An 18,084-nucleotide genomic window follows, 5' to 3' on the forward strand; every position below is an offset into this window, starting at 1 on the left:
AGAGGGGCCCGTGGAAGGCCTGGTACGTCGCGTTGAGGTAGTGGGGCTTCGCCGGCGCGTTGAGGACGTAGGTCCAGAGGCTCACCGTCCGCTTCGGGCACCGCATGACCCACTTGCGGTCGCGCTCCGTGTCGCCGAGGAACGTGCCGAAGAGGCCGCTCGCCGCGCCGTCGGCGACGAAGACGAGGAGCGCCTCGCTGAACTCGAAGGCCCGCGGGAACTGCCTGAGCACCCAGGCGACGCACTCGAGCCACTGGACGAAGACCGGGGACCGCTCGTTCGGCTTGAGCGCCTCGCGCCGCGCGACCCCCAGACGCTCCGCGAACTTGTGGCCGAAGGCGCACCACTCCTTCTCCACGAGCACGGCGAAGCCCTCGACCGTGCGGTAGTAGGGGTCCAGCAGCAGCTGCGCCGTCGCGCAGACCTGCGCCGTGCGGTCCCAGCCGTCCGAGCAGTGCACGAGCACGGACGCGCCCTCGTCCTCCAAACGCCGCGCGACGTGGATCGACGCCTTGAGCACGAGGGCCAGGTGCTTGAGCCAGCCCGTCGCCTCGAGGGCGCTGTGGTAGAGCACGCTCTCGTCGTCGGGCGCGCCGAGGAGCGCGACGAGCTGCTGCTGGCTCTCGCGCATCGTGTGGATGTTGCCGATGTCGCAGTATTTGAGGGTCGCGTTCTCGTAGTCGCCGACGGCCTCCGTGCCCTTGCCCTGGGCGCGGTTGCCCAGCGCCGCCGCGCGGCCGCGGCAGTCGACGATGTGGATGGGCAGATCGCCGCCGCCGGGCGTCCTCGGCGCGCCGCCCGGCGGCTGCGGCGGCGGCGGCTGCGGCGGCGGCGGCGGCAGGCCCTGCGGCAGCGGCGGCGGCGCGGCGCCGGGCCGCCGGGGCATGCCCATGGGGTTGTCGCTGAGGGGCACCGTCGACGCGCGCGGCGCGGGCGCCGCGGGGTCGCTCGCGGACCGCGCCGCGTCGAGGCTGCCCTCGGCGCCGCGGCAGCGGTAGAGGTTCAGGAGCAGCTGGTCCGCCCGCGAGCTCTTGTAGGCGACGCCGGCCATGGGCTGCGAGCTCCGGCAGAGCACCGCGCCCGTGCGCGGCGACCGCCAGACAGCCGCGGGCACGCGCTTCTTCGACCGGTAGGCCGCGGCCTCGCGCACGAGGTCGTCGCCGAGGCGCGCGGGCACGACGAACTCCATGGGGTAGGTGTCGCTGAGGTCGTAGGAGTCGTGCCAGAGGCGCCAGTCCGCCGTCGCCGACCCGTCGGCGCGGACGAAGCCGAGGCGCGCGAACTCGCGCGCGGGCGCGTAGACGTCCCAGCCGTCGTCGAAGGCCCGGGGCGGCGGCGGGCTTTGCGCCTCGGCCGCCGGCGCGCGCGCCGCCGCGGCCATGAGGAACGCGTCGTGGAGCTTGTAGGCGAACGCGAACGTCTTCTCGAGCCGCGCCGTGTTCGCCCGCAGGTCCTCGTGCGTCGCCGGGAAGGCGAAGTCCTCGACGCAGCGCTTCAGCGTGTCCACAAAGGCCGCGTCGGCCTCGAACCGGAGCCGCGCGGACCGCCCCGCGCGGTCGACGACGCGCATGTCGCGCGCGCCGTCGCGGTACTCGACGCGGTACGTCGCGCCGTGGGGGAAGCTCAGCTCCTCGAAGACGGCCTCGGGCAGGCCCAGGCCGCCGGCGCCGTGGCCCCGCACCGCGCGGCCGTGGAGCCCCCGCGTCCGGAGCGTGCTCTCGTACGCGACGAGCTTCAAACGGTAGTTCGTCACGTACATGACCCCGACGAGCTCGTAGTCCTTGCCCATGTGCTCCGTCGTGTTCAACGCGTACTTGACGTGCTCGACGATGTGGGCCACGTCCTCGCCGGGCAGGAACGCGACGTGCGACGCCGTCGTCGCGGCCGCCGCCGCGGCCGCGTCCGCGCCGCGCGCGGCCTGGCGCGCCGCGCCGAGCCAGCGCAGCAGGCACTGGCGCTCGCTCCGGAGCTCGTCGCCGTCGACGCCTAAAAAGAGCTGGAAGAAGGTCGCGTAGTGCAGGCTGTCGGAGCCGTCGCCGACGAGGTCGATCATCGCCGCGACGGTGCCCGCGGACGCGTCCATGCCCTCGGCCGTCAGCGACAGCCGTAAATCCTCGGCGGAGATGCGCCCGCTGCAGTCCTTGTCCAGCAGGTTGAAGATGTACTGGAGCTGGTCGCCGACGGCGTTGTCGAGCGTGAGCAGCTGCTCGAACGAGAGCGCCTCCTGCGCGCTCCGGAAGGTTACGTACTTCTTGCGCCGGTGGCCGTGGCCGTCGTCGAGGATGACCTCCATCTCCGCGCCCTTGCGCTTCATGCGCGCGTACTCGCGGCACGGGTTCACCTTGCGCTCCGCGCCGGACGTGCCCATGAGCTGCGTGACGACGTGCTTGTGGAGCTCGACGACGAGCGTGCGCTTCGACGTGCTCATGCCCTTCTTGAGGGTCACCTCGAAGCTCACGGTCTGCGGCGTGTAGACCTGCGGCGGCGCGACGCTCGGCCCCCGCCCCGAACGTCGGGGGGGAGGGCTGCCGCGGACGGCGGGCGGGCGGGCGCCCGCGGCCCCGGGTGCGGCCCCCGGGTCACGCGCCTGGATGTGGCTCGCATGGAACGTGTTCGCGCGGCCGAACATGGTTGTGCGGTCGCAACCCGCGGCTGGCCTCCGCACTGTTCCAGCCCTTCACAGCTCGGGCAGCCTGAGTGGCCCGGCGGGCCTGGCTGCGGATACCGGGAGAGTGAATACAGCAGTGCAAACCAAGGCTGCCCCGCCAAAAGCCAAGGGGTCTTCGCGGAGCAGCTAACGCGCCGGTGGATTTGCCGGCTGGGCGCCGGGGGACGCATACGCTCCGCGGAGGAGTATTTGTGGCATTAACTATTAGTTTGGGCGCGGCGCGGCGCGCCGAAGAAGAGGACCGCGGCCGCGGCCGCGTGCGCGGGGACGTAGGCCAGGGCCACGTAGAGGAGCTTCCGGTCGGGCGCGCCGAGGGCGAGGCTGTCCGCGCGGAGGCGGCGGAGCGCCGGGTGCCAGGCGCCCGCGTCCTCCGCGGGCGCGGCCGCGGCGACGGCCGCGGCGACGGCCGGCGGCGACGCCGCGAGCCACAGCGCGAGCGCGACGCCGCGGCGGAGCTTCGGCGTGTCCGCGTCGCGGAGCGGCGCGAGGGCCGCGAGGAGCGCCGTCAGCGGCGGCGAGGCGAAGAGGAGCAGGCACGGGTGGCCGAGGACGAGCGGCGCGTGGCAGTAGGCCGCGTAGAGGCGGAGCGCCGCGACCGCGAAGGGCCGGCGGCCGCGCGTCGCGGCGTAGACGGCGCACGTGGCCGCGTAGGTCAGGGCGAGGGCGAGGAGCGCGGCGGCCGGTCCGGCGACGAGCAGCGCGCGCAGGAGCGCGAATCCGCCCGCGACGGGCGCGACGAGAAGCCCCGCGGCGTCCAGCGCCGCGTCGCCCAGGACGTCGACGCCCGCGTCCAGAATGCCGTCCAACGCGAGATCCGTCAGCGCCAGCGCGCCGAGGATGCCCAGCGGCAGGATCGAGAGCATGAGGGGCCCCGCGACCTCGTCGAACGACGCGAACGACCGCGCGTCCGGCTGCAGGTACTGGAAGTAGCCGTGGTGGAGCTCGTGCTCCACGGTGTTCAAACTGCGGAGCACGAGGTCGACGCCGACGCCGACGCGCGCGAGGTCCATGGTCTTGGGCGCGCTCTTGGACGCGCGCGCGCCCTCGATCGTCGCGGCGTCGACGCCGAGCCGCAGGAAGCCCGCGTGCGGCCCCGACGCGCCGAGCGCGAGGCCCCCGGCCCAGCGCGCGAGGCCCCCGGCCCGGCCGACGTAGTCCCGCGCCGCGAACTCGCAGGGCCGGCCGGGGAGGCACGCGTCGACGCGCGCGAGGCCCGGGAACGCCGTCGCGACCAGATGCGCGAAGTCCAGGTTCGGCAGCTCGCCGTCGAAGCCGTGGGTCCGCACGCGCACGCCGCCGAAGGGCGCGCCCTCGGCGACGTCGACGACGAGCGCCGCGCGCAGCGCGCCGCCGCGGGCCATGGGTTCCGACCCGCGGACGTAGCGCCGGGCCCACGCGCGCAGCGCGTCGCCGTCGGCCGCGGCGACGGCGACGACGTTCTTCGCGAGCCAGGGCACCTCGCCGAGGTGTTTGGCGATGCCCAGCACGAGCGGCGCGCTCGCGTCGTTGGCGGCCGCGACGACCAGCGCCTCCGCCGCCGCGGCGCCGCTCGACGGGCGGACGACGCCGTGGCTCGCGTTCGCGAACGTTTCGCAGGCGACGCCGAGCTCGTCGCAGAACGTCGCGCCGCCGCGCAGCCGCCGCCCCGCCGCGGCGGCCTCGGCGTCGAAGGTCCCGGACGCGTGGAGCGTGCTCTTCGACGCCATCGGCGACAGCGTCGTCTCGTCGAAGTACGTGCCGCGCATCTTGGCCTCCGTCGTGACGACGGACACGCTCGGGAGCGCGGCGAGCCAGCACAACGAGACGACGAACGCGACCTTGGCGACGGCGGCGCCGCTGACGCGCGTCGCGACGAAGTAGTGGACGCGCTCCTTCAGCGTGAGCTTTGGCGCGTCGGCGTCGGCGTCGCTGGCGTCGTCGTCGTGCGCATCGCTGTTGTCGCTGGCGTCGTCTGCGTCGTCGTCGCGCTGCGCATCGCTGTTGTCATCATCGAGCTCGTCGCTGCCATCAGCGCTCCTCATCGGCTCGGCCTGCAACAACGTCAAGTTTCCCATCAAGCAAATTAGTTGAGCCGCAGAGAGGCTGCCCCGCATTCCCAGACAGGGTGGGGCCGGCGCGCGCCGGCGACCGCAGCGGCGGCCGACGCCCGCGACGGCCCCCGACTGCTGCGGCGATGGCGCCGCAGGAGCTCGTCGACGCGCAGTGCGTCGCCATCGCGACGCTCCTGTCGCAGATCGCGACGAGCGACGGCGCCGTCGCGGCGCTGCGGCGCGGCCTCGAAGGCGCGGACGACGCGGCTCGCGACGTCCTGCGGGCGGCGCTGGCGCCGCCGCCGGCGCCGCCGGAGGAATTGCCGCCGCCGCCGCCGGAGGCACCGCCCGCGCCGCCGGAGGAGCCGGACGCCGGGCCGCCCGTCGCGCGCCGCGTCACGGACGGCGGCGAGCTCAGGACGCTGTCGCGGACGTCGTCGCTGTCCAAGGACGCGGCGGCGGCGGCGACGATGCAGCGCGCGACGTACAGCCCCGTGGACCTCGCCCACCTGCTGCGCAACAAGGCGGAGCTCGAGATCGACGACGAGGCGACGCGGTACCTCGACCGCCTCGACACGAACGGCGACGGCCTCGTCCAGGCGGAGGAGATGGGCGAGTTCTGCACGCAGGACCTGGACGTGAAGCTGCAGGACGCGGAGCTCGACGCGCTCCACGACCTGCTGGACAACTCCTTCGACCACACGCGCGTCCGCGACGTCTGCGCGTTCTTCGAGAGCCGCGACGCCGTCGCCGGGCCCGGCCCGTCGCGGCTCTCCGTGCCGCGGTCGAACACGGTGACGACGCTGGCGTTCTCGCCCGACGCGTCGCGCGTCGGCTGCGGCGGCATCGACTCCGTGCTCGTCGTCTACGACCTCTCGGAGCGCGTCGAGCGGAGGCTGCTCGAGCGGCGCCTGCCGAACATGGTCGGCGCCATCTCCCTCGGCGTCAGGGGCGTCGCGTCGGGCTGCTTCGGCGGCCGCGTCGACTTCGTCGAGGACGTCCTCAAGGCCGCGCCGCCGCCCGGCGAGGACCCCGGCGAGCCGCCCCACGCGTTCTCGACGTCGCCCAAGGGCTGCAAGGCGTCGTCGGCGACGTGGGAGCTCGGCCAGAACGTCAACGCCATCGCGCTGAACGAGTCCGACGGCGAGGTCGCCGTCGCCGCGGAGTGCGAACTGACGATCTTTTCGCTCGCGACGAAGGAGCCCAAGTTCGTGTTCCCCGCGGACGGCATCCTCTGGGCCGTGTCCATGGCGCGCTCCATCGTCCACGTCATCGAGCTCGACGGCGGCGCGTCGCTGCGCGTGACGGCGAAGTGTGTCGAGGAGCACGGAACGACGCACGAGTCGCCGTCGAAGCTCTTCGCGCGCTCCTTCTCGACGAAGAACGTGGACGAGGAAACGCGGCTCCGGCCGAGTTCGGACCGGCCGTCGACGCCCCGCGGCCTCGGCGACCTGGCGGAGCTCGAGTCGCTGCACCGGTCGCCGGCGAGCGCGTCGACGGCCGCGTCTTCGACGACCGCGCTCGTCCAGGGCTGCACGCTGCGCATCAGCAAGATCAAGACGACGCGCGTCGCGGACATTCTGCTCGTGCAGTTGGAGTCCGTGCCCGTCCTGTGCGTCATGCTCACGCTCGTCCTCATCTCCGTGCTCTTGAGCTCGCTCACGGTCGCGAAGGTGCGCATCGACGCGCGCGCGGCGTCCCGGGTCGACACGTGGATCACGTGCCTCTTCGTCGTCGAATTGGGGGCGAGGATCGCGTGCCACCTCCAGGTCTACCGGCACCTGCCAGCGTCCTGCGGCCGTGACGATGTTCGAGAGATCTCGGGTGGGGAAACGATGAGACATCGTCACCGTCGTGCTCGGTAGGCACCTGCGCACCTTCTTCGGCGACCCCTTCTGCGTCGTCGATTTCATCGTCGTGCTCATCGACGTCGTGTTGTTGGCGGGCGCCGTCGGGTCGAATCTGAGCGGCGCCGAGGGCTTCGCCAAGGCCGTGCGCCTCGTGCGGCTCGTCCGCCTCGTCCGCGTCGTCCGCGCGGGGCGCATCATCCGCAAGATGGCGTCCAGCGACTACCGCGGCAAGCTCCGCTACGACGTCGAGCTCCCGGGCGGCGACGTCGTCCGCGACGTGGACCGCGAGGACGTCTGGACGGAGGCCGAGGACGCCTACGCGCGCCTGCGGGACGCGGCGCCGGGCGACGGGCTGCCGACCCCCGCGAAGAGCCTGCGGGCGCCTCGGAAACCGCTGCGGCGCATCTCGAACAAGACGGGCGCGCCGTTCGGGGAGCGGGACCGCATGCCCTGCACGTTCCGCGTGCGGGGCATCGCGGACATGCGGCGCGAGACGCTGAAGCTGATGATGATGGGCGGCGAGGCCCAGCAGGCCGTGCTCTGGTCCTACGATCTGAACGCGACGGAGGTGGCGCCCGGCACGCCGGACGTGGTGCGGTCGGTGGTGGAGGAGAACGGCACCCGCGTCGTCCGCTTCGCGCGCCGCGAGCTGACGATGCCCTTCGAGCAGACGGTCAACGGCGTGGCGATTTCCGGCGGCGGGACGCGAGTCGCGGCCTGCGATTCGCGCGGCAAGGTCGTCGTCTTCGATCTGTTCGAGCGGTGCGCGGTCTTCCAGGAGGTCGACGGCGACCTGCTCTACAGCTGCGCGCTGAGCCACAGCGGCGACGAGATCCTCTTCGCGGGCGCGTCCATGCGCGTCACGCTCTGCGACGTGAACACGGGCGCGACGCTCTACGGCGAGGTCGCGGACGACCGCGTGCGTTGCGTCGCGCTGGGCCGCGCGGGCTACAAGGTCGCCTTCGGGGGCTTCGACGCGAAGTTCCACGTGCGCCACACGCGCGTCGGCGCGCACTGCCACGTCGCCGAGGGGTCGAAGATGGTGCGGTCCGTGTCCCTCGACCGCGAAGGGACGATCCTCGCCGTCGGCGGCGACGACTGCGCGACGCGGTGCTTCAAGCTCGAGGGCGACCACCCCCTGGGCGCCCCCGCCTGGGTGGCGCTGCACAAGTCCAAGGTCTGGATCGTGCGCTGCGCCCCGAGCGGGGAGGCCGTCGCCGCCGGCGACTACAGCAACGGCGTCTGCGTCTACCGCGCGGCCGACGGCGCGATCTTGTGGCAGAAGACGACGTGGCGCGGCAGGGGCGCGCCCTTCACCTGGGCCCTGTCCTGGGCCGGCGACGGGTCGCGGCTCGCCATCGGCCACTGGGACGCCTACGCCTACGTCGTCGACGCGAACACGTACCGGGAGACGCACCACGCGAGGCGCGGCGACCGCGTCTACTCCGTCGCGCTCTCGTCCGACGGCGGCGGGCTCCTCGTCGGCGGCCGGGACAAGCGCGTGGCGCTCTACGCCGTCGCGGGCGCCGGGGGCGACCTCGGCGACCCGGCCCACGCCTGGCTGTTGGACGCGTTCGTCTACGCGGTCGCGGCGTCGCACGACGACCGCCACGTCGCCGTGGGCTGCGTCAACTGCCAGGTCGTCGTCTTCGCCGCGCGGGCGCCCTACGCGCGGCTGTCGACCATCTCCCAGGAGGGCCTCGTCCAGTTCATCGAGTTCAGCCCCTGCGCGCCGTCGCTATTAGCCGTCGCGTCCGAGCAGCCGTGCGTCGAGGTCTTGGCCAGCGTCCCGTGGCCGTGACGAGTTTCGAGAGATTTCGGCTGGGGAAAAGATGAAACATCGTTACCGTCATGCGTGGTAGGTCTGGGCGGACGTCGGCGCGGCGGCGCCGCGGCTCGCGCTCGCGCTGCGGCGGCACACGTCGACGCACGGCGTGTCGCTGAGCCGCCACGGCCTGGCCTACTGCAGCGGCACGCTGTTCTCGACCTACGGCACGGGCACGAACGCGCCGTCCTACGCGGACCGGCCGAGCTACGAGATGGCGCAGGCCGCGCTGGACCACGACCGCGCGCTCGGCGCCATCCTCTGCGCCCACCCGTCGGTGGTGAACGCGCGGGGGTTCTCCGGCGAGACGCTCCTCCAGTACGCCGTGCGGAAGAAGTCCGCGGCCGTCGTCGAGCGGCTCCTGGGCGCGCGGTGCGTCGTCGGCGCGGCGCTCGGCGACGGCAACGGCATGAACGCGCTCGCCGTCGCGCTGCGCAACGAGCGGCGCACGGTCGTGCGGCGCCTCCTCGACAGCATCCAGGCGTCGGCGGCGCAGTTCCCCCTCGGCGGCACGGCGACGACGTCCGCGCTCGGCGAGCTCGCGGAGAAGTACCCGGACATCCTCGTCGCGTTCCTCACGGACCTGACGATGATCCAGGACCACGCCCTGGCGCCCATGGGCCGCAACATCGCGCTCCTGCCGTCGTCGACGAACCTGATCACCGCGGGCTCGTCCGAGCGGTCGCCGGCCAAGTTCTGGGACCCGCTGCTCCGCAAGTCGGAGCGGTCCGAGCGGTCGACGGGCGCGCGGAAGAAGGCCGCGCGCGTCAGCTCCATCCAGCAGACGGACCAGGCCTTCGGCATGACGTCGCCGACGGGCAAGGCGCCCGCGGCCCCCGAGCGGCAGCCGACGATGATGCGGAAGCGGTGGAGCGGCATCTCGCAGAAGGCGCTCGACGCGACGCGCGTGAACCTCTTCGTCACGCAGCGGTCCCGCTTCTCCCTGCCGGGCTTCGCCCAGGACGCCCACCCGGCGACGAGCGCGCTGGAGACGCCGGGCAACGAGGCCTGGCGCCTCATGATCGCGGACCGCGCGGACCGCTACCGCGAGGGCTTCGCGTTCGCGGACCTGAAGAAGACGGAGGTCGCGGCGCTGCGGGCGCCCTTCGAGTCCATCTGCGGCACCTTCGCCCGGGGCATGCCCGAGCCCGACTCCTTCCTGGCCATCGTCGCGCGCGCGTCCGCGCAGCAGGGCGTCTACCGCGCGTACAACTCCGTCCTCGTGCAGTCGATCATCCAGTTCAAGTGGGACGCGTTCGCCAAGGCCATCTTCCTGTCCCAGTTCGCCCTCTGCGTGCTCCACCTCAGCGTGGTCTGCGGCCTCTACTTCGCGGTTTTCGACCACAAACGGGACCGGACGACGATCCGGAACCCGGCCGGGGGGTCGCCGCGCGGCGTCGGCGAGCTGCTGACGCTCGTCTTCGCCGCGCTGCTGTCGCTGGGCTTCCTGTGCATCGAGCTGAGCCAGATCTTGATCGAGGGCCAGCGGGAGTACTTTGGGGGCGGCGCGCACAGCGCGTGGAAGGCGCTGGATCTGTTCTGCTACGCGCTCCAGCTCGTCGTCGACGGCGTTCTGGCCTTCGACGTCGGCGCGCTGGACGTGCTGAGCGTGTTCTGCTGCTTAAATTTGCTCGCCTTCACGTTCAAGATCATCTCCTTCGCGCGCGTCTTCGACGACCTCGGCGCGCTCGTGCGCATGATCGTGAAAATTGGCTACGAGATCCGCCACTTCATGATCGTCGTGTCGATCCTGCTGTTGGGCTTCTGGGTGTCCTTCTCCCTGCTCTACAACCAGCCGCCGACCTTCGACCAGGCCATCGACCTCATCGACTCGGGGCTCTACCAGACGAACACGGTACGGCGGACGAACCGCGAGATCGTCGTCATCTTCGAGTGCTTCATGTTCGCCGTCGCGCTGCTGCTGCTGAACCTGCTCATCGCCATCATGAACTCGGCCTTCGAGCAGGTGCGCCAGGCGGCCTTCGTCGAGGTCCTCTTCGAGAAGTCGCGCATCATCCTCAACATCGAGAAGCTCTGGCTGCCCATGGTCATCAACTACGCGGGCACGGACGTCGACTTCTTCTACCCGCGCTGGCTCCTCTGCCTCGCGCCCATCGCGCGCGCCGACCTCCGGGGGGACGCGACCTAACGGGCGCTACGGACAGATCCCGCAGGCGTCCGGGCACGACTGCCAGGCCCACGCGCCGTCGCCGCCCTTGGCCGCGCAGCGCGGGCCCGCGTCGCGCGCGACCCAGGCGCAGTCCTTGCCCGGGGCGCTCTTCTTGTGCCAGCTCTCGGCGTCGCCGCAGGTCTCGTAGCGCGCGGCGCACGCGAGGCACGCCGCGGGGCAGGCCTCGAAGCCGTAGGTCCCGTCGTCGCCGACGGCGGCGCAGCGGCTCGCCGCGGCCGCGGCCCACGCGCAGTCCTTCCACGGCTGGCCCGCCTTGCGCCACGACGCGCTGTCGTCGCCGCAGCCGCCGTAGGCGCAGCGCCGCGTCGCCGCGGGGCAGCGCTCGTAGGCCAGCGCGCCGTCGGCGCCGACGACGGCCGCGCGGTTGTAGAAGTAGTTCGCGACCCAGGCGCAGCCCTTGGCCTCGTCGCCCCGCTTGTGCCAGGTCGGGGAGTCGCCCGCGTCGGCGCAGTCGTAGGCGCAGGTGCCGCACGTCGCCGGGCAGCTCTGCCACGCGTAGCTCGCGTCGCCCTTGACGGCGCAGCGGTCGCCGGGAAAAGCGGCAACCCACGCGCAGCCCTTCGACGGCGCGCCCTTCTTCGACCAGCCGTCGCGATCGACGCAGGTCCGCGGGGCCGTCGGCGCGGCCGTCGGCGCGCGCGTCGGCGCGGGCGCCGCGAGCGCGCGGAGCGCGAGGTTCGGCGTGTCCGCGGGCACGCCCCGGAGCGCGCCGCCGTCCGCGGCGGCGGCGACGAGCGCCTCGACGTCCGCGGGCGACCGGAACGGCCCGGATTCCAAAATTTGCGCGGCGACGCCGGCGGCGAGCGGCGCGGCCTGGGACGTGCCCGACTCGAGCGTGAAGCCGCAGCCCGTGCCGCCGTCCGCGGAGCGCAGGTCCTCGCCCGGCGCGAAGACGTCGACGCACGGGCCCGTGTTCGCGTCGCCCGGGTCCACGCGGTCCTCGTCGTCGTGGGACGACACGACGATGACGCCGTCGAGCGCCCCCGCCGCCGACGTCGCGTAGGCGCAGGCGTCCTCGCCCGCGTTGCCCGCGGCGACGACGGCGACGACGCCCGCGTCCCGGCAATCCTCGAGCGCGCGGTAGAGCGAGCTCGATTCGCAGGGCCCGCCGCAGGCGATGTCCGCCTCGAGCGACAGGTTGACGATGGTCGTTCTGCGCGGCGCGGCCTGGGCCTCGTGCCACCGGACGACCCAGTCCAGCGCCTCCACCAAGAGCGCGACGGTGCCGGCGCCGTCGTCGCTGAGCGTCTTCACGCCCAGGACGTCCGCGCCGCTCGCGACGCCGACGCTCCGGCCGGCGGCGAGCGCCGCGACGTGCGTGCCGTGGCCGTCGCCGTCGACGTTCGTCCCCAGGGACCCGTCGCGCCACTGGTTGAACGCGTTCTCGACGGTCCGGTCGCCGTCGAACTCGCAGTGCGCGGCGTCGAGGCCCGTGTCCACGACGACGATGGTCGCGCCGGCGCCCGCGACGGCGAGGGGCGTCGTTTCGCCGGCGATGGCCTCCAGGCCCCAGTTCGTCGCGGCCTTGCGCACGGGCGCGTCGGCCTCGACGCGGCAGACGCCCCGCGCCGCCGCGACGGCGCCGGCCTCGGCGGCGTCGAGGCCGCCGACGACGAGGCTCCGCCGCCCGGGCCGCCCGACGGCGGCGTGCACGTGCCGGCTGAGGCGGCCGGCGCCCCCGGCGCGCAGGCGCCGCTGCGGCGAGCGCTCCAGGCCGTGCGCGCGCGAGAGATGGCGCCGGACGGCGGCCTCGTCGGCGTCGGCGCAGAGCTGGACGATGTAGGTCCCGCTCGCGTCGATGGCCGCCGGTGGGCGGTCCAGGGCCAGGATCGCCGGGAGCAGGCAGGCCACCATCGTGAGAAGTGGACAGCCCATAATATTATGGGGCTGCACCACCACCTTCATTGTGCATGAACAGCCCGACTGCAACATGCGACAATTACGCGTTACGGGCTCTGCGTAGGGAGAGGCTCTCTGGACGCCGCCTTCGGCCGCGTGCCTGGGGTCCCATCCGCGGGACGCGCGGCCCGCGGACCGTCTCTGGCCGCGCTCCGTCGGGTCCGGGGGCCGGCGCCGGAAAAAAACGCGACGCGCCGACGCGGTCGATCGGCCCATGTCGCTCCCCGAATGCTGCCCGAGCACCATCGGCGTCGAGATGCGCGGCGAGGGGTCCATGGGCATCCCCACGGAGCGGTGCATCGAGCCCGACGCCGTGCCCTACGACCTGCTCTGCACGATCTGCCTCGGCGTCGTGTCCGACGACGCCGTGCAGACGCCCTGCGGCCACATCTACTGCCGCGAGTGCATCCGGAGTTCGCTGCGGCGCCAGGCCGTCTGCCCCCAGGACCGCAAGGCTTTGAGCCACGGCCAGCTGCGCCTCGTCAAGGAGGCGAACCCCATCGTGCGGCGCATCTGGGGCGCCATCAAGGTCCGGTGCTGCTACGCGGAGCGCGGAGAGTGCAAGTGGACGGGCAACCTCGGCGACGCGCTGAGCCACGAGGCGCGGTGCGCGCGGAAGCTCGGGTCGCCCCGGGACCTGAAGATCCGCGAGCTCGACGGCGCCCTGGCGCGGAGCGAGGCGAGGCTCGCGGAGGCCGTCGCGGAGCGGCAGGACGCGGCGCGGCGCGCGGCGCACCTCGAGGGCGAGCTGAAGCGGCGGACCTACGACTTCGACCAGGAATTGGCGAAGCAGGCCTTCGACGCGCGGAGCCGCCTCGACGAGCTCCAGGCCCTCGCCGCGGACCGCGAGTCGCAGCTCGCGGCGCTGTCGGGCCGCTTCGGCGCCGTCGAGGGCGAGCACCGGCGCCTCGGCGAGGCCCACGCGGCGCTGAGCGAGAGCCACACGCGCCTGCTCGGGGAGCGCGAGGCGCGCGAGGCCGCGGCGCAGCGCCACGTCGAGGCGCTCCAGGGCCAGCTGAGCGAGCTCGCGCTCGATAGCAAGGCCATGGCCGACGACTTCGGCCAGCGCCAGCAGCAGCTCGAGCGCCAGCGCGGCGACCTGGAGCAGGAGCTCCACGGCGGGCGCGAGCGCACGCGCCACCTCGAGTTCCAGCTCGAGGCCGCGGCGAACGACGCGCGGACCGCGCGCGGCGAGCTCGCGGACGAGCGGAACCGGTCCGGCGCGGAGCTCGAGCGCGCCCGCGGCGACGCGCGGGAGGCCTCGGAGCAGCTCTTCCACGTGCAGCGCCAGCTCGACGACGCGGAGCAGCGGCTCCACGAGGCGCGCGAGGAGCGCGCGCACGTCTACGGCCGCCTCGAGATGGCGGACCGGGACCTGGACGCGTCGCGGCGGGGCCAGGCCGACGCCGAGGAGGCCCTGGCGCGGGCCGAGAAGCACTTCCAGGGCCAGCTCGACAAGGCGCGCGACGACGGCCGCCACGACCGCGGCGGCGCGCACCACTTCGACCGCGCGTACAAGTACGACCGCAACAGCGTCGTCAAGCTCGCGCAGCTCGTCGCGGCCCACCTCGAGGACCGGCCCAGCGAGATCTCGCCGAACCGCGTCTTCTCCTGCGTGGGCTCCTGCTACGAGGACCTGAAGCGCGGCTGGACCGACAACCCGTCGAACTACGCCATCGACGTCCGCATGCTCCTCTCCGTCGCGACGGCGTCGACCTGGTTCAACGAGCAGCAGCAGCAGCTCCTCGACCAGTGGCAGCGCGACGAGGGCTGGCTCGGCAACCGCGGCGGCATCCACGTCGTCAACAGCGCGGGCCCGCCGCCGCAGCAGCAGCAGCGCATGCGCGGCTACCAGGACGAGTCCTTCTCCAGGCACAGCCGCACGCCCCCCTGAGGGGGCGCCAATTCGCCCGCCCGCCCCCCGCCCAGCCGCGCTCTTCGTTGTAGCCCGGCTCGGCCTCTTCCGCAGGGGGGCGTGCGGCGATCGGACCCCCGGCGAGCGCGCGTTCTTCCGGGCCCGGCTTCTCTTCCCAGCCACACGAGATGTGGGCAGCCCTCTCGTTCTAGCTGAGCGTCTCGTCCGCGGCGACTTCTCGACGTCTTCGACGCCCTCGATACCGGCGCCCCGGCCTCGCCACCGACGCCCGAGCGTCCGGGACGCCGCGCGACACGCCTTGGACGCGCCGAAGCTCGCAGGAACGTCCCTGAGACCGGATTCCCTCGGACGATGGCGGCCCTGTGGCTGGAGGGGGCGCCGGCCGCGCTGGACGAGATGGCGGGCGACCCGTCCTTCGTCAATTCGGCGGCCTTTTGCGACCTGAGCCGGCGCATCCGAGCCATGGAGCGGCGGGCGTCGGCCGGGGCGACGCCGCGCGACGGGGAGGCGCCGCCGATCCTCGACGCGGCGAAGCGGGCGAAGCTCATGGAGAACAAGACGCGGCTCCTCGGGGAGATCGTGAGCACGGAGGCGTGGTACGTCCAGTGCCTCGACGCGCTGGTCCCGAGCGCGGCGTCCCGGAGGCGTCGAGGGCGGCCCCTCTTACGCGTCATTGTAGGTCTCCGAGTACCACCACCCGCTGGCGGACAGCGTCTTCGCCGAGGGCGGGGCCATCATCCCCATGGAGAAGGTCTACCGGATCTTCAGCAACCTCGAGGACATTTTGCTCGTGAACCGCGAGCTGCTCGCGCAGCTGAGGGACCGCGTCGAGGGCGACGACGCGTCGGCGCGGGACCGCGTGGGCGACATCTTCCTGAACATGTCCTTCGCCCTGAAGATCTACAGCAAGTACATCGGCGACTACGACACCGCGCGGCAGACGCTCGCCGAGGTCGAGGCGAACCCGCGCTTCGCGGCGTTCGTCGAGGGCGTCGAGGAGCGGACGCGCGAGTCGCTCAAGAACCAGAAGCTCGGGAGCCTGATGATCATGCCCGTGCAGCGCATCCCGCGCTACGAGCTCCTGCTCCGCGAGCTCGTCAAGGTGAAGCGGAAGCTCGGCGAGGACGAGTGGATGGACGAGCTCGAGAGCTGCATGGACGCCGTCAAGGAGGTCGCGGAGCAGAACAACGAGCAGATCCGCATCACGGAGTCCAAGGCCAAGCTCTACGACGTCCAGAAGAAGTTCTCGCCCAAGCTCTGCCTCGTGGGGCCGAACGAGCCGACGCGGCTGTTGGTGAAGGACGGCGACGCGAAGAAGGTCCACGGCCGCGGCGGCGCCCAGGTGCCCTGCCGCCTGATTTTGCTGAGCGACGACCTGCTCTACGCGACGGAGTCGAAGAGCCGCACCGGCGCGCTCGAGCTCCACCGGAAGATCCGCCTCGCGGACGGCGCGACGTCGTTCGAGGACCAGGCGGACAAGGACGGGCTGAAGAACGCCATCGTCGTGCTCAACAGCGACAAGTCCATGATCATCCTCTGCGACACGCCCGCGGAGAAGGCCCAGTGGCTGGCCGCGCTGCGGGCGACGCGCGAGAAGGCGCGCGCGAAGCTCGGCGCGGCCGCGGACGACGGCGTCGCGATGACGCTCTGGGAGCAGGACACGCCCCAGTGCTGCGTGACCAAGGCCAAGTTCACGGCCCTGAACCGGCGCCACCACTGCCGCGTCAACGGCGAGTGCGTGTCGTCGGACGCGTCGAAGGCGCGCTTCGACCTCACCGCGCTGGGCGACCGCTTCGGCAAGTCGGAGCGCGTCTGCGACTGGTGCTGCCGCGACTTCCAGCTCTGCGACGGCGACTGGACCGCCGTCGTCAAGCGGGGCAAGTTCCTGCGCGAGAGCGTCGGGAAGATCGCCGACGGCGCCGCGGCGCTCGCGATCGCGGGCAAGAACCTCGAGCGCGAGCCGGGCCAGGCCGTCTTCGCGTCCTGGCTCTGGAAGAAGGGCGGCGCGGGCGCCGCCGACGGCAAGGGCCGCGCGGGCTTCTTCGGGAGGCGCAACTGGAAGAAGCGCTGGTGCGAGCTGCGGAAGACGAAGGACGGCGCCGACTACGAGCTCCTCTACTTCGAGGACCCGGGCGAGACGACGGACGACGCCTGCAAGGGCCGCGTGTCCCTCGGCGGCGCCAAGGTCCAGGTCTTGGACAGCACGCTCCTCACCTTCGTGCTGACGGCGGGCACGCGCGACTACCCGATCCGCACCTTGGACCACGAGTCCGCCAAGGACGTGGGCCCGACGGACCGGGGCTACTTCCAGATCTGGATCGCCCTCCTGGAGGCCTGCGTCGCCCGCGCCGCCGTGCCGGAGAAGAAGAAGCCCAAGCCGCCGCCGCCGCCGCCGAAGCGCAAGGAGGAGAAGGCGCCCGTGGACCCCGCGCTGCTCCGCGCGGAGTGGTACTGGCAGCACAACGACGGCTCCCAGATGGGGCCGTCGACCTTCGACGAGCTCAAGGCCGCCGTCGTCGCCGGCGACCTCCTGGGCACGTGCCACATCTACGCCGAGGAGATCACGAGCGACTGGGCCATGCTCGACGACGCGCCGCGCGTCAAGGCCGCGCTCGGCGCGTGAGCCCGGGCGCCCGCGCTCCCCCCCGCCTCCCGCACGTGGGCACAGTTCTCATTTACAGTCGGGGGGGGTTGGGGGTCTCGTCAGAGGGGGAGGTCGTCGAGCGTCACGCTGCCCTTGCGGCTCTTGCCGTCGGAGGAGGAGCCGTCGACGCTCTGCTGCACCGAGGACTTGCGGCGGACCATGTCGGCGGAGATGATGGGCTCGGAGACGCGCACGAGGCGCACGCCGCCGCCCTGCTCCTCGAGCTTCGACGACGCCGCGACCTCGCGCGCGACGTCCGCGGCGTCGACGTCGTAGTGGTCGCCGACGCGCTGCTGCAGGTCCTGGACGGCGCCGTGGTCCTCGGCGCGGAGCGACGGCTTGCGCTCGCGGGGCGACGGCGCGGGGCCGAGGTCGTGCTTGTGGAGGTCCGCGGCGCGCGCCTCGGCGACGCCGCCGCCGCGCGCGAGCTCGTCGACGAGGGGCAGCGCCGAGTTCGACCGGCTCCGGGGCGGCGCGTCGCCGGGGCTCGCGGGCTCCGAGTCCGAGAACTCCGACGCCGTGTCCGCGTCGAACGTCGAGTCGGATTTCCGCGACAGGCGGCCCGCGTCGTCGAGCGTCGCCCACTCGAGGACCTGCTCGAGGGCCGCGTCGCTGTCGGCCCACTGGGCGAAGCCCCGGAACTTGTCGCCCTGGCTCAGGATGGACAGGAGCTGCTTCTTGCACTTGACGAAGAGGTCGGGGGACACCGCGCCGCCGTCGAGCGCCCTCCGGACCGCGGCCGAGACCTTGGCCGAGACGTTGACGGGCTCGGGCGCGCCGGGCGCGAGGTACTTGGCGTAGATGGCCTCGGCGGAGCGCAGGAGGTGCGGGTGGGCCAGGGCGACGGACTCCGGCGGAGCGTCGGCCGCCGACGCTTGCTTGACGCGCGCGAGTTTGAGCGCGTGGCGCTGGAAGGTCTCCGTCGCCTTCCAGAAGCGGATGATCTCCTCGCAGAACTCGTTGGCCAGGTAGGTCTCGAAGAGCTTGCGCTCCGTCTTGTTCGTCACGATGGACAGCATGACGCCCTCGGCGGCCTTGGGCGTCACGGCGCCGGGGATCTCCACCTTGCTGAGGCTGCCCCGCCGCTTCGGCGGCGCCGGC

General features: G+C 72.8%; 2 protein-coding genes across 2 annotated transcripts; one reads left to right on the forward strand and one right to left on the reverse strand.

Annotated features, from left to right (window-relative positions):
• Positions 1-115: 115 nt before the first annotated feature.
• Positions 116-1,381, reverse strand: AURANDRAFT_25339 (hypothetical protein; the record flags this gene model as incomplete). Its single annotated transcript, XM_009037987.1, has 2 exons — positions 116-785; positions 957-1,381. Coding segments are annotated over 2 exons (1,095 nt in total), but the record flags the coding sequence as incomplete, so codon positions are not given.
• Positions 1,382-4,841: 3,460 nt separating this feature from the next.
• On the forward strand, positions 4,842-16,962 carry AURANDRAFT_63725 (hypothetical protein; the record flags this gene model as incomplete). The annotated part of the gene is made up of 7 exons (XM_009037975.1): positions 4,842-6,487; positions 6,564-8,322; positions 8,411-10,444; positions 11,169-11,500; positions 12,704-14,323; positions 14,660-14,960; positions 15,019-16,962. 7 exons carry the CDS (start codon positions 4,842-4,844, stop codon positions 16,960-16,962), a joined length of 9,636 nt encoding a protein of 3,211 aa, XP_009036223.1.
• Between the last annotated feature and the right edge of the window lie 1,122 nt (positions 16,963-18,084).

Source organism: Aureococcus anophagefferens (assembly GCF_000186865.1).
Source record: "Aureococcus anophagefferens unplaced genomic scaffold AURANscaffold_7, whole genome shotgun sequence".
Taxonomy (NCBI): Eukaryota; class Pelagophyceae; order Pelagomonadales; family Pelagomonadaceae; genus Aureococcus; species Aureococcus anophagefferens.